General features: G+C 38.9%; 1 protein-coding gene and 1 long non-coding RNA gene across 2 annotated transcripts in view; one reads left to right on the top strand and one right to left on the bottom strand.

Moving 5' to 3' along the window:
- LOC139797375 (von Willebrand factor D and EGF domain-containing protein-like) overlaps positions 1 to 16,311 on the bottom strand; it is a 182,774-nt gene that overhangs the window by 106,805 nt on the left and 59,658 nt on the right. The window contains exons 5-8 of the mRNA XM_071746450.1: positions 14,955 to 15,044; positions 13,581 to 13,716; positions 9,804 to 10,021; positions 6,534 to 6,607 (exon numbers count right to left, since the gene is read on the bottom strand). Of these exons, the coding sequence (XP_071602551.1) occupies positions 6,534 to 6,607; positions 9,804 to 10,021; positions 13,581 to 13,716; positions 14,955 to 15,044 (518 nt within the window). The remainder of the gene's footprint in view (positions 1 to 6,533; positions 6,608 to 9,803; positions 10,022 to 13,580; positions 13,717 to 14,954; positions 15,045 to 16,311) is intronic.
- LOC139797378 (uncharacterized) lies at positions 1,373 to 7,302 on the top strand. The gene is made up of 3 exons (XR_011726448.1): positions 1,373 to 1,465; positions 5,284 to 5,418; positions 7,092 to 7,302. It is a non-coding gene; the product is annotated as an uncharacterized lncRNA (long non-coding RNA).

Genomic DNA, 16,311 nt, shown 5'->3' with positions numbered 1-16,311 from the left:
TGGCCGGGAGGGAGGGAAAAATCAAGGCTTGTGGAAGCATTTCTCCAGCAGCAAAAGTAGGAGCTGGAAGTGCCTAAAAGTTCATGTGAAGAGTGGGGAGCTGTCTCCCAGCTGCTGCTATAGCAACGGGCATGGATAAAATGGATAAACATTTGATAAAAAGCAAATGGGAAGAAGTCCCTGCCTCCAGGGCTTAATAAAAATGTTTTGGTTCTAACTGGATGCTCTACAGCATGGTATTCTTCAAAGCACAATCAGTGTTCAAATAACCTCTGCTGTGACTAATCACCAACTTGTGTGAGACTGACTGTAGCTAGGTGAATGCTGCGTGTGAAAAACAGGGATTCTACTGAAGACCTGTTAAAATGAAGTTGTTTCTCCCCTCTTGACAACTTCCCTGTAAGCACAACTTTTGCCCTAGGTAGACTGGCAATCAGCACAGTGCAGAGCATTGAACAGTTTGGGACTTTGATTCTTCTCTGCCTGAGTGAGGCCACGAGCAGAACAACTTCAGTAACTCTGCAGGTCTTTCCCCTCTGCACCAGCCAGGTAAAACTCTTCCCATCTGCAGCCCCTTGGGTTTCCATAACAGGCACCTGCCAGAGCATCCTCCTCTGCTTGTTTCTTTTTCACTCCATAAACTTCTCATTCTTACTATATTTTATTCTAATATGGTGTATGAAAGTAAACAGGAGCTGTATGATTTATATATGCTGCTGGACTTTTCTCCTTGCAAGTCAAGAGCTGCCATTTTTAAAGACTATGGAATAGTCTACTTCCTTTTAAGGCACTGCATTTATTTTTAATCAGTTTTTAGTCAATTAAGTACAATGGAAACTAAAATATAGATTTATTATAATAAGCATTATTCTTTTCTACAATAAAAAGATTTAAAAGACTGTCTATAATATTTCAATGAAATAACAGGATTATTTTTGAGCACTGTCATACAAATATCAATATTTTTTCAGTCTGTTAATGTTTCCTCTACAGAGGAACAAACAGCTAAAGAACCAAGAATTTTTTAGTATGTATACATCTGCATTTTATTTCACTTAAGAATAAAACCATAGAAAAAATATGTAGCTCATAAAACTGTAAGAATTTAAGCTCTCAACTACTTTTTTGTGCTAGAGAACATATTTGATTTTATCTTTCATCTTGAAAATCTTTGTGAAGTTGTCCAGAGAATAAGATTTTGAATGCTTGGATCTCATCTTATTTTCCAATCAGGTGCATAAATCCTAAGTACCCTGTGCACATGCTACTGCTAAGATTGATTAGAACTAAGGACAACATAAAATCCAGAGAATATTTTTTAGCATCAAGTAATATCTCCTTTTGGACATTTTCACAGGAGAGACAGAGGACACAGGATATTTTATGAGAATCACCTTCAGCAGGGGGAGCTTGATGGACAAAAATGCATCAGTATGGCTGTACCCTGACTAATCATCTGTATCTGGTAAATAAGGCTGTATTAGCATATGCATGTAAATAGCATTGCAGTTATGGGAGCTATTTACTGCTTAATAAGCATTGACAGCGGACCCAATCCAACTCTCCTGGAAGTCACTTAGAATCCTTCAATTAAGTCATGGCACAGATTGCATAGCACATAACAAATCTGCATTGGGTCTAAATTGAAGCTTTCAGCTGCCTTTGAATTACTTGAATGGATAATTGAATGCATTCAGGTAAACTTTTGTGATGTTTATACTACTGTAATTGTGATAATGATTCGTTTGGACAGCATCTGAGAAATCCAATTGCAGACTTGTGGTGCTGAAAGAATGAAGTAGAGTTACTGGCACTCTTGGATAAGGGATCTCTGCATGTTCTTTGTGAACATGGCACCATAGCCTGTGTCTGAATTGGCCACAACAGCACACTTCCCCATCCTGCTTCCCTAATAGTTTGTAGCAAGGGATGGACTGGGTGGGAAGAGGTTCCCTCCCTCTTCATCCCTGTGTCTGGGCTGTTTTTCAAGGAGTTCATCAGGTTCTTGTCATGACATGATGCCATGATTGGTGTTGTGTGCTTAATTCAGTAACTGTGAAATGCTCCAAACTCTTGGATGTGATAGGAATAATTTCTTTGTTTATAATGAGAGGGACAGAGGGGAATGCAAATGTATGTAAACAGTGGCTACTGGTAGCCCTAGGTTAAGTAACATAATCTATAATCTATTTAATCTATTCACCAAGCTACACCTCATCTTTTTATTAGGACAAGCCACAGTAATAACTGAATTAAAGTTTTTGCATGCAGTTTTGCCACCAAATAATTTGGTTTGTTGACATGTCCTTACAGATTCCCTCTTTCCTTGCTTAGGGATAACTATTTTGTGCCAGCTGTGACCTGAAGAGGTGCTGGGTGATGCTGAAAGTGTTCTCTGGTTTCAGCTCTCATCACTGCATTGTTCTCAGGTGGTGGAACTGTTGGGTTCTGCTCAACAGTCACTGGGTGCTTGAGGATGTATAAACTTATACAGACCATCAAAAAGCACTTCTGGGATGGCTGCTTATTCCCAGGATTTAGTTTTGGGCTACTATGATGAATGCCATTAACTGTGATGCCATTAACCCACCATAACTGTGAAGCTGTGGAAGCAGAGGTATTATTGTGCAGGAAATGGTGGCATTCTCCCTGGGAAAATACTGATGGACAAATTAGCATAAATGTTTCAGAAATGTAAAAGAAAAAAAAAAAGTTGGTTTTTTTTTTTTTTTTTTAAGTTAAAAAGTAAAATAATATGAGTGATATGTAGTTCACCAGTCAAGAAATATTTCCCTTTTTATATCTTACCTTAAAAGGATTTTCTGCATATTTAGTTTTAAGCTAGCACTTCATATTAAAGAACCAGAATTTATGGCATGAAAAGCTTTTATATTTATAATGTGCCATAACTATAATGAGGACTATACTTTTGCTTTACCAGGCTTTCACATTTGTTTAATTTAGAAGGTATTTGCTATAAAAGGAAGTGCTCTCTCTGGATTTTAGCTAGCATAATTAACACTATTTCACATCTATGCTACAATATACACAAATTGATTGTGTTTGCACTGTAAAATATGACTCACTCTGCTTTGATTTTCAGTCATTTCCTTTGGTCAAAAGAATGAAAAGATTATAAGATAAATATTTCTACATAAATATATTTCACAAGAGGTGGACCAAAGGGCAGTGTTACCGTTAGAAGTCAGGTATTTCATAAGTCTAATGAATAGTTAACTGTCTCAGATGCAATGTGAGCTCAGTGTCAGTTAAAAAAATCATTGAAAATAGCACTACAGAAGTTACAAAATGAAGCATTGTTGTGAAGTCTTACAAAGCAACCTGTACATGGGATGTAACCATTTCAATAGGAAAATTTTACTACCAAAAAAGAAATATCTTCCTGTCTTTTGATTTTCATGCCATTTTTCAATTTTCCAACAAATCTGCTAGAGAAATTCAGATTCAATATTTTTAAATTAAGTTCAATTTTTGTGCTTTGTTTTTCATTTAAATACCAGAAATCAAAAAGGTTGTGATTTCTGTTTGCATGGCTGCTTGCATCCCTGCTTTTCTTCATTGTTTGTTTTCCCTTTTCTTTCCTTGCTTTTCTCCATTGTTCATTTTTCCTTCTCTCCATTGTTGCTAATGGGAAAGTAAAACAGGGTGAGCAACCCTGTGAAAAGCAGGAGTGTGTTTTTCCACGTGCCCATTTGTGTAGAAAACACAAATGCTGTTGGCAGTGTTTCCCACCTCCAGCCTTTTCCTTGCTTCCCATTTGACAGCCCTTCTGTAAGCATCCCCAGGGCCTGAGTAGGTTGGAGGGTGCCAAAGAGAAGTGGCACCACAGCACCTCTGCCTGCAGCAGTTTGATCTTAGGGTCTGCTGTTTCCTTCTAAGCTGACCTACAGGCTTTGTGGTGGAAAAAACAGGTTTCCTTGGGTGATATGGGCTGATGGGTACTCTGATGGTCACCTCAGAAGCAGTGTTGATAAAGTTTTGTTTGCTGTCATCTTTGTAGCTATATAGAGAGGTAAAGGCTGTTATTTCTTTCCTTCAGTTCTCTCTGAATAATTTTTGATTATTTTTCCTCTTTCTCTTCTTCCCTGAGCCTGTCTTAGAGTCTACATAGCTTCTGATGCCCAAGAGCTGCTACTGCACTCAGCCTATTGCTTCATGGTCAGTCGAAGTTTCTCTCAGCATTTTCAGTTCTCTTCCTTTGCTGTTTACAATCTGCAGATCAGTCTCTTTCCAACACATTTTGTTCTTGAGAGAGACTCATGTACTGTGTTGAGACCACAAGCATTTTGTGTAGTTCTTCTATGCACAATACGTGACCTAAACTTCATTTCAAACTATTTCCCACCACATACCTTTCACAACCAAAGGGGAATGATTCAGATCTGTATCTCTGTGCCAAGCTTTTTCTTCAGGTTATCAGCTTGCATCAGGACAGAAGCAGGAGTTGCATTCCCCACTTGCTAATGTGTTAACATTTTTTGGATAGGCAGACAGAGAAGTTGCTTAACTAATGTGTAATAGGGTGGCATAATCATTCCAGTAATTGAAAGAGAAATTATTTACAATTGTAAATGAGAATATAAGTAGGAGTAATGGGACTGTGAAATGATGGGTAAGAAACTTGGCTGAACATCAAGAAGTGATATATCTTAGTGAGACATCAAGAAGTGATATATCTTAGTGAGATAACCTGCTTACTGAGATGGCAGAAGCCCCATCAGCTTGGCTCATTTAAAGCTACACTGGACAGAGCAGTAATGAATCCAGGGGGAGGAAAGGTGTAGTTATCCAGGGGCCAAGCTAATCCTGAGATTTTTCCATTTCAAGGCTGGGTGACTCTGAGGAGGGTTCCACAGAAGGACAAGCTTTTTCAAACTGCCTGTGCTCAAATGGAATTGTGAATAGCTTAGAAACCTTTTGTTGTGATCTCAATCACAGGGTCACAAAATTTGTTATTCAAATAAAATTGCATAATTTTATTTTAGACCTTTTTCCCCATGGAAGCTATGTAAAATACACTAGGATGAGAGCGTTCCCCCATTCCAAGGGAAGTTTTCAGGAATTTGACCTAAGCCCAGCAACCTGGCAGATCACTGCCCATTCTCAGGCAAAAATCAGGAGGGAATATTTTAGAAAATAAATATAGTGAGAGCTTTGAAATATATTCTGATGTAGTTTTAATATCCCAGAGTTATATCTGCAAATAATTGCAGATACATGAGATGTGGGAATATCTTTGTACCTTTAGTTGCTCTTCCACAGCTGCTATATATTGATCAATCAGACTTGCATGAAGCAGGTGCCTGACCACATTATAAATGGTGCTCAGCTAAGCAGGAGAGAAACTGCAAAGCCCTAGATGTGCAGAGGAGTCCTATCTGAAACTACCCAGTTTAGGTGAAATCTTTGTATCAGATGTATAACCTTCAGTGGAGCCACTATCTTTCTTACTCACATTTCATCAACAGATTTCTCCAGGCTTTATGTCATTTCAGATCTTACCTCCAGAGCATGCTGGACTGAAATTGGAACATTAGGAAATCCAAATTAGAACATCACACCTGCTGAGCCCCTGTGGATGCTGTGCACCTAAAGTCATTAGCTGTGCCATTAGGAGGTTAACAGTGGAATGACAAACCTGGAATGTGATATAAAGTATTAACAACTTCGGATCAAGTGTGCCAGATGCAAACTATAAAAGCTTTCTGTTATGTTAAATAGCTGGGGCAAAGAGATTCATGAATTATTAGGGTGGTTAACTGAAGAAAAGTTCTGTAAAGAGCAGGTAGTTGAACACAAAGGTTCAGTACCTCTTTAAATTTTGAGTCTTTTCAGTCTTGGGCTCCGTAAGTCTTTAAGCAACACACTGCTGCATAATATAGGAGGACATCTGGGCAATACAGAGGGAGGTACTTGATTTTTGCACTTCTTCCCTGATACTTGCTACTTATCATTTATGGACTTTTTATCTGAGACAGTACCTTTATGGGGTTTTTATCTGAGACAGTATCTTTATGGGGTTTTTTTTGGTTGTGTTTATGACTGTCAACTCCATGAAGAGACACAGATGTGTGTTAATCACCTCTGGAAGTAGATAAAAGAATATATAAAGCACTGTCCAGCCATGCTGTGTTGCCAGAGGGATGCCATGGCTCACCTGTGCAGAGATGGGTGCTGCAGAGATGGGTGCCTCATGGTGCACACACCCTCTCTAAGTCAGTAAGGATGGTTCTGATTGAAGACCCCTTTAGAACCTGACCTTTGTCTGTGAAAAATGATTCAGAATCAAAACCATTGCTGCTTCAAGGTTAAACAATTTCTAGTCCTTTTGGGAAAAGGAGAATAAGGAGCTGGAAGGAAACCATGTCTCTTACTGAAGCTCTATATTAATCACTGTAAGCAAACGAGTACAACATTCTTTGGGTATTTGAATGTAAAACCAAATGCATGCTACAACCAGAAACTGAAAACTGCAATAATTGAGCCAAATTATCTCAAAGTAGAATACTCACCATCCATCAAATGTGATAATGTGTGGATCAGTGAAAGAGTAGCAGTTCCCTGTTGGGAGGTCTTGAACTGTGACCTAGTTAAAATGAAATGTGTAATGAATACAGTCTACACAACAGTTTTTCTTCATTACTGTTCCTCACAACACATTAGGGGCAGGATTTGTATGTCAAGCACAAACTAAAATCTGACTTCTAAAATATGACTGCAAATAAGTAAAAATAGGCTATGCTTTCCAACAATGTAGTTTAATCACATGCACTAAGGGAGTTCAGAGTGCTCCTGTTCCACCTGGTGTAATGCCCTGTTTGTCTTCATCTGGTAAAAAATTAAGTTTCTGTATTAAACTTTTTTTGCTAAGTAGATCGTTCACTGAAATTATCAAGAGAGTAGAGTGCTCATTAAATTGTACTAATTTTAATGCCTGAAGAATGGTGTGAGGTATGCTGTAATTAACTAGCATTAGCATATTTTAGTAATAGTCACAGCCTGTCCCTCAGTTTGACCTTAAATTTCCTGATACAGCATATGAATGTCTGATTTATGCATTTGATGTGCAGGTTATTGATCAGGTACTGGTGATGAGGGCCAAACCAGGCTGCTGGAGCTGTCTGCTTTCATCATGAGAACAAAAGAAGAAAGGATCTACAACTCCAGCAACCACCAAGATCTCCAGCTGCATCAGCTCATGGTTATTTGTGCATAAGCTGAGTCACAGATGAGGTATGAGAGTCCTGGTGCCCTGCAAGGAGTAGATAAACCTGTGAAAGCCAGAGGTAAGGCAGCTCCCTTCTCACTTGTCACACCTGAACTATGGGCAGTGCTGGGCCTGCCACATCTGTTTGAGATGTTTTTTTTTCCATGCTCTGCCATCCTGTGCTCAGAAAAGCAAAACTGAGTTGTGTAGTGATTTGCAGGATGTCCTAGACATAGTGGGAGTCATGAAGTTGTGGTTTCTTTGTATCCTGTTGTAGAATGTGAGAGAGGGTTGGAGAATGTTGGAGAATATTCCTGAATGTTCTTGAAGAGACAGGGGGTGTGACCCCTTTACTGTGCCCAACCCCATGTTTGGGGGGCCAATTAGATCGGCCCATACTCCGGTGCTACCTGCACCAGGGATTCGCTGTGATGTAAACTTACCCATAGACTTAACCATCCTCTGGTACCATATAACATAATGTTTTATTGGACACCCAGTGTCCAATAAACAAGCACAGCAAATCCCTGGTGCAGGTAGCACCGGAGTATGGGCCGATCTAATTGGCCCCCCAAACATGGGGTTGGGCACAGTAAAGGGGTCACACCCCCTATCTCTTCAAGAACATTCAGGAATATTCTCCAACATTCCCCAACCCTCTCTAACATTCTACAACAATATCCAACCTGCCATGCTGATTTATTGGCCAGGACTGTTAATTCTTTGGTTGTTCTTTGCCCATGAGAAATGCATTGAGGCAATTTAGTTCTGCCACACTGCCATGATACATGGGAGAGGGAAGAATGGCCACTCTGTGTATCCTTGTGCAGTCTTTCAGTGACAAAGCAAAATTTAGCTTTTAGGAACAGTGGTGAAATTAAATATGTGAGTAACATGGTGAAGATAGAATCACACTTCCTAACAACACCTCTCACCTGCAGCACTAAGTTATCTGTATTTCAGTATGCCCCTTAACCATTGCACAGAGAGATTGCTTAGACACCCATCAGTATCTGGCATCCTAAAATTTTAGAGTGATTGTCTTGAGGAATGAGAAACAGGACTTTGAACAGCATTTTGTATCTACACAATGTGACACAAAAGTGTCTCTGACTTTTCCCATTTTCTTCATGGCTGTTCCTGTCCTGTGTAAAACCTGTGCACAAACAATCCCACATGGCCCTTTCTGCTCTTCCATGATATCAGCAAAGGATGCAAGTCCTAGTTATAGGCAGTGTTAATTTGCTGAAGAAAACTACTTTAACATGTGTCTGAACATGCTGAATGTGTCAGAATGTTCTGTCTACCATTTCCATTCAGTTTTCAGATAAATCAAAAATATTTGAATGCATATGAAGGACTAAGGACTTTGTGGATTGTAATAAATGTTCTTTTTCTTGATATGTTGCAGGGACTGTGTTACATTACCACCTCTAATTAACTGCAACGCAGCAATGGGCAAATGAGGAGGAGGGAAGGTAGTATCTATTATGCTTCCATAGATGAAGTTTTAACTGAGATAGATGGAATTTATTATTAAAATTGATTAATTCCATTTCACGCTTGCTACATTTTCATATTTTAATGGAAGCAGTTGTAACTTCAAAACAAAAATATGAGTATGTGAATGCACTCCACTGAATTGGCTATAATTTCTGATTTAAGAGTCTTTAAAAGTTTAAAAGAAGCCTATGCTGGAGAGGGAAGGTTGTAGTCCTGTGGTAGACATTTTACCTTTGAAGAGGGCAATTCTTCTGGTTCAGGTTAATCTCATTCTCTCACAAGCACATCCTCAAAAATCCGAGCAGTGAAATTACAGATTTCATTAAGGGTTGTTTTCAGTTACTTAAAATATGCCAGCTTGGATGTGCCACTGAGAAATTTACCTGACTCAAACCTCTGCTCTGGTTTATTCTTTTCAGCAGTGAGAATAGGGCTCTCCGGCCTCCCAGCCCTGACACAGTTTCACAGACAAGGGCCAGTCCCTGCTCTCCAGTCCCTGGCTCCTTTAACCAGGCTTTCTGTGGATAGCATAGCTTGCCTCCTCGATTGGTTCCTATTATTTTTTTATTTTGAAGATTTGTACAGGGATAAATGAGAGGACAGAGCAGCCTTGTGTGTCATTGGAGGTGTCCCAGCAACTTCTGGCTCACTCACAAATTAAACATGGCACTGCTGAGTCCCATCCTCCTTTCTCATTACCAGGTCACTGCCTTTCCTCTGCATTTTCAGAAAATATTCTCCAGACCCTCAGTTTTCCCTTTCCTTCCTTTCGAAAAAAAAAAAAAAGCTAATTCCCTAACCTGGGGTCTCCCTTTCTCCTCTTGCTGTCTACACAAGCACACCTGGTTATATCTACAATCCAGCTGTTGTGCTGAGTAATAATCAAACCTAAATCTGTTAAAGCAGAAGGCTTTATATGTTAATTTTCTTGGTATATAAAGAGACCATTTTGGTTTATTCTGCTGACAGCGCTCCCCAAACCTTTGCCCGGTTATGCTTCGTCACTCTTTCCTCCCAAACTACACCTGCCATTCAAATCTGACACATTTTCCAAATTATTTCAGGACCCCACCTTCACATCCTGGGGTGTGTAATCCCTCCAAAGCAAATCCTTGGGACCCAGGGGCTGGGCTGTGATGTGGGTGACACGAGTCCCATCCTGAGTGAAGTCCATCACCGCCGTCACCCTCAGCGTGGCCGCCGTGCAGCTGCTTCCCGAGCAGGGTGCCTGTGGCAGATCCACCCGGCAGGCAGAGAGGGCAATGTGTGGGGGCCCAGCTGAGGGGCTGTCTACAAATGAACACCAAGACCAAGTCTGATTAGAGTTAGCCACCTGGTTTCCTGCACCCTCTTTTTAACATCCAACACAAACATTTCACCTCCCAGGACACACGTGCCTTGAAACCAGCTGGGTTTTGCATGAAGGCGATTGTGACTGAATCAATCTGGCATCTCTCTGCACATTTTTTTTTCCTTCCTCCCTGCAGTAGACAGTTTACTAAAACTCAGTGGTGCTTTTCTTTCCACAGGTGCTAATATTTCTGGAATGACAGTCTTATCTTTATGGGTGCATGCCCAGGGAATGAAGACAAGTAGTTCTCATGACAAAGAAAGAGATGAGCCTGTGTTTCTGGAAAACATTTTTATCTTTCAGTCGCTTTATTGTAAGGAGTTATCTGCCAGGAGTTACTTAATTTAAAAACAAAACAAAACAGAGCATTTGATCTGGAAAGGGAGGTATCTTGAATCAGTTTTTAGTGACCTTTGATTCCACAATTGGATGGCAAATCTAGCAGATTTGTATTTTTAGCTTACCTAGGTTACGGTGCTTAACTTTCCAGTCTGTAAAATGATAGTAGTTGCATTGCTATCTTTCACAGGGGCATTTTGAGGATAAATTCACTAAAAGAACATGGAAAAGTAACAAGGGATCATGGCACTAGCTATGTAAGTACCAGTGCTGGGTAAGGAAGTGGTGGGTGGGGGCAAAATCGGTATGGAATTGGCCACCCAAGTCATTCATTCATCTCTGCCTCTGCATGTTGTATCTTTCCTAAAGGCACTTCTAGCAGCAAGACTAGTAGTGTCCACTTTCTTTGCATCCTGACCCTTCATGGTGAGTCTCAGATAAAGGACAAACCTGTATTTTTATTTCCATAGACATGTGTTTTATTTACAAACACTGAATTATGATAGCATTTGGCTCTAAGCCACCTGCTCTGCATTTTACACAGTGTGTGCCTGCTCCTGAAGAAGTCACTCAACCCTTCATGAGCCTCTTGGTTAGTAAAAAATTAAATCATGGCCCTGCTGAAAGCAGTCAGAATCTCACTGCTAATTTCAGGATTGCCAGGGTTTGTGCCAAGTATTTAGTTTTCTGCCCCAGATCATTGATTATCTGTTAAGAATAAAGTTGTAGAAATGGTGGCAATGTAATTAATCTGATATGAAAATAAGTGATTTTCATATAATTTTTCTCATTTGTAGAAGTGCTTAATAATTTATAGATGGCATTCCAGTATTTTAAGATCTCATTTCTAACATCATCAAACAAGCTATGTTTCAGTCCTTATGGAAAAGACTCAAAATGTAATTTAAATTAACCCTTTAAAGTTCTATAGAAACTGAAATACATATCTACAAATATTAATAACATGTTATCTCATCAAGTCCTTAAAGGCTGCTTCACATCTTGTAGAGAAGTCCTGGCTCATTTTCAAGGTTCTTGATCCAATTAAAGTGGAGGTTTCCATGAGGAATAGCTATTGCCATTGCAGCCCCATGAGCTGTGCTCACAATCCAGAAAAAAAGTTTAAAATCAAAGAAAATCATCGTGTCAAACTAGTAATGATAAACTTAACAGAAGCCAAACTCCGGTGGCTCTGCTGTGTCTTGGCATTCATTATGATATTGTCTGAACTTGGAGAGAGATTTTTTCTGCTTGTAATTAGCTTCCTTATCACTTATTCCCTACATAATTAGCACAGGAGTGTTGTTATATGGATTCAGTCAGACAAGAAGCTTTTCATTTAATTTATTTGGTATAAACGAATCTCAGCTAAAATTGGTTTTATTTTCAATTTATACTGTGGCTGACACAATGCCTTTCAGAAGCCCACAGTGTTCCTTCAGATAAACTCATGGACTCTAAAAACAATAAAGGCACAAAACAAATTATGAGGCTGTGCAAAGACTCAGCAGGAGATGCTCAACCTTAAGTATACATAGATACCTCAATTGATCATAAGCAGCCCAAGTGGCATCCAAAGAAATAGCCTCAGGATGGAGCAATCAAGGGCTGAGGTTATTAGTTCAAGCTGCAGAAACAAATAGATTAAAACTATCAGAAAGGAACTTTAGTGATAAATTCCTTTTGTTTCCAACTGGTTGAGCTGTGCCTTTGTCTTGAGATCTCTTGGCACCAACATGTCAAGACAGTTGACAGCTTGAAAGTAAAGCTGCTTCAGCAAACCTTGCCCTCCCCTTTTTCTTCCCTTCTTTCTCCCACTTTCTGGGTCTGGAGAAGACTCTGGCAAATGGTCAGCCTCAATCTAATCTATCAAATTCAGCTTCCCCTGCTTGAGAGCTCCTGACCCATTTGTTGTGTCAATGAGATTCTGAAAGGCTTTAGCAGTGCCTAGGAAAAGGGGAATTACAAAAAAGTTACCTTGATAGCTTATGTGCCTAATTCTCATAAACAGGAGGTGTCTAAGTTTCTTGGAGGGGGTGGGGATGTCCCACCACACACTAGCTGGCCCTTTTTAGCTGCCTCAATATCTAAGGAAATCTGTTCCCAGTAGATGTTTGCTGATGGATCAGCAGAGTCTCAAAGCCAAGAGCAAAATAGCAGCACTGGGCCAGGAAGAAATGCAAAGTGCTCCATGTACAAGAGCCAACACAGCTGCTGGAACCATAAGGTGCTGTTCAGTTTGTTCATTGTGTTACAATACTATCTGAATTTTTTTTTTCTTCTATCTAAGCACTTGGCTGATGATGGGGAGAGAAAGGGATTCAGAAAGGGAAAAATATCAGGAGTTAATTTTTGCCAATTTTTTTTTTGAGCTGGGTTTTTGTGGGTAGGGAAACTGTAGTTGTAATCCTGTCTCTAAACATTTTTTCTCATTGAGCCACATATGGAAGAGAAATAAATGCCTTGTTAGAAAAGAGTTGGGTGTTGTATCTGATACAAATGGAAATAAACATACACATATATATATATATATATATATATATATATATATATGCCCCTTTGGTTAGGAATGATACTGCACCCAATTAGCCTGAGGAAAGCATTTACTGATTAAAAGAAAATTTTCTAAGTGACATTGTCAGTGTTTTCAAGTGAAAAAAAACCAACCTTTAGAAAGAGAATAATATATAAGAATGATCTATTTCTTCTGTGTTGTTAGACAAAAAATATAAGCCAGCAAAAGAAAGGAGGCTTCAGCACACATTTATTGAATAATAAATCTGCATGTGAGCTACTTATTGATAATTAATGAAATTATTCTACCTATGTTTGCTGTTACAGAGACATAAAATGGAATTTTATACTCCCAGAATTTAAACTAAATTCTTCTTTTCATAGTTATTTAATCCATAAATCTCAATGGATTACCATTCAGCTTTTTGCTGGTCTATTGTTTTTATTTTTACTTTTTTCTCAAAAACCTGACTGATATTATCATCTATCTTATATTGCAAACAAATATTACATGGCCTAGTTTGGTTTTATGGCTTCTGCCTTTTGTTGTTATTTAAATCTTAAAACTTCTATTGGAATTAATTTTAACATACAAATGGGAAAAATTAATCACATTGATTTGATGATGGTACAAAAAACTCTTACCCAAATCCTCAGTGCTTAGTTGTAAAGTAATTTTACAGGAATCATCACTCCCAGGGCAGACAATGGGTACAGTGCTCAGAATGGTTAAAACATGCTCCTTCCCGTCCTCTGCAATTTGTAAGGATTCTGGGGAAAACTGGAAATAACAAAATAAGTTTTAGATAATTTTGACAGATTAATTAGACAGTACTGATATTTATGAAAAATTGAGGGTTTTAAACAATTATGAAAAGAGATGTTTGCTTGTAAATTAATAATGGTCTTTGTAATAATCCTTGTAATAATGATCTTCAACTTTATAAGGTGAAATTGTTGTTAAAATACTTGAACATTCTTGTTAATTAAGAAAATGTTTGCAGTTGTCATATATAGTGTCTAATTGCCTCTCATCTCTTAATCTCAAAACAACTTCTAAGCCTGAAAAAAAGCATGAAACCATTGAACTTACTCAGTTTTAATATCCCTGGCTAAAAGGGATTCCTATTCTAATGAATGAATATTCTAATGCATATTCATGGCCTAAAGTCTGGGACTATTTCATGGTCTTGGACTCTATGGCTGCACTCTGCCCCTGGTAGAAAGAAAGCAAATTTTTACCTGATTCCTCTTCTCTCCTATGGTAGGAAGGAAGATTTCCCCATACCTAATATGACACTTTTGGTGGTTTTTGCACCAGGGAGGAGGCCTTGGATTGTGCCATTTCTGTGGATCTGTTCTCAGGCCAAAAGCGGAAATGGAAATTTCCATTCTCTAGGAAATTCAGGCAATTCCATGAAAACTGAAACTGCTCTTCAAACAACACTCAGAATAGGCTGCTAGATTTTTCAAACACCATTTGTGGAGGAATGAAGTGTCAATCCTCGCAAGATCTTAAATTCTTTTATGCCAGACTGCCAGTCTAGTCCTTGAGTGGAATAAGACCTGGGTTGGGCACTCAATGTGAATTTACCTTCAGCAGCTCAGGTTTTGTAGTGCCTTAGCATGAGAAAACTATGGATAAAAAAATTCATTTTTGTCTTCATTTTTGTCAAATTCATTTTGTCTTCATTGTTGTAGCTTCAGCTACAACAAAATTCTGCATCCTCATAGGTGTACCACAGCCACCAGAGCACCTGGGCTGTGTTTACCAGAAAATGTAGTTTTGTACCTGTGCACGGTGCTGATGGGTGCTTTAGGGCCTTTTGCAGACTGACTGAAAGGCTTGGAATATTATCAAAACATTTTCTCCAAATGAACATGAAAGCAGCATTGCTTATGATGATCAAGGCTTATGTTTCTGTGTCTTGTTTTGTTTTTTTTCTGAGCATCTTAGGTGCATAAATATTCCCTGGGGATATGCTTGGGAAGTCAGTAAATCAGGACCAGCAGCATTACCTTAATCCCAGCATAGAAACCTTGGCTCTCTTCAGGCAGAGACTGCTGCTTAAGACTGTCCCTCAAAAATGCTGTGACAGTGCAGAAGACCTGTAATAAATAAAGAGCATATGCTGTAGCTTTTCTTGAGGAAAATCCATATAATTAATCATCTTCTTCTTGATTGGTGTTGTTAAGATTTGGGGGGCTTTGAATTTAGAAGTGTTTACGCTTGAATTTTGAGATTTGGAAGAATTTTTGATGCATTTAATAAGCAAAGAAACATGGTTTCTGTCTCAACAATAACACTGAATGCTGACAATGTGTTTTCTTCAGTAGTTTTTTTAAGCACCTTGGGCAGTGATTTAACTCATTTTAATTAGAGAGAATGACATTGATCATAGACATTGCTGTCAGGACATTAGCCCTTGGGATCCCAGACTTCAGTCTGTCCACTGGATCAAATATCCTCTCTCAGTACCATGTTTGTAAGCAGATTTTTTTTTTTTTTAATTTAAATTAGTTTGACAGTCATCCAGTCTCAGAAGCTGTGTCAGTAGTATAAGAAACTCCTTTTTTTCCCTGATTGCATTATAAAAGAAGATGCAGATGTGCCTACAGGGTTTATATTGTAAAAAAATCCAAAACTATAAGAAAATCTCCCAAACAAAAAAATACCAAATACAATGTATCAGGCCATTTATGTTTTAATCCTAACACAGTCATGCAACCTTTATCTCTGCTGAGCCTGCACACCATCTGCCATCTTAATGTTTCATTTGTTTCAGAAAACCCAAACTGCTAACATCATTGCTACAATCATAAGATTAAACTACAGAAATTTTCCTTAAAGCAAGAGGCTCTGAAACTGTTTTTTTGAATATATGTTTTTGGCCTCTTCTCAGAAATGGAACAACAGATTGTGACATACTGTATCAATTCCAAATAGTCAGATGGCATATTTATAGCTACTGCCTTTCTTAAGCCTTGAGTAACCCATGAGGAGGAATCAGACCAATCTAATTTATTTTCTGTGCTGATAAACTCCTTTGGACAGATTTTCCAGCACGTTCCACCAGCCTTGCTGCTCTCAGAACATCTCACCTGCCACTCCAGGCACATCATTTATGGCCAGTGTCAGCAAAACAGACTCAAGCCCAAGACATTCCTAGATCCATCTGGTTGTGTGGGCATGACTGGCATTGGCACTCTGGAATATTTCTTTCAGCACCCTAAAAATTCCTCTGCATGACCAAAAGGTGAAATTTCTACCAGGCTAAAGAATCATCTTTCCTAACTCATTTGCTAGGGGAAAAATCAACTGTTTCCTGTGCTCTTCAGGTGGAATTTTTCCCTGTCCAGCTCATTCCCAGGTTTC

The sequence above is a fragment of the Heliangelus exortis genome, chromosome 6 (genome assembly GCF_036169615.1).
Source record: "Heliangelus exortis chromosome 6, bHelExo1.hap1, whole genome shotgun sequence".
In the NCBI taxonomy this organism is placed as follows: Eukaryota; Metazoa; Chordata; class Aves; order Apodiformes; family Trochilidae; genus Heliangelus; species Heliangelus exortis.
This window is presented reverse-complemented; position numbering and strand designations above follow the sequence as displayed.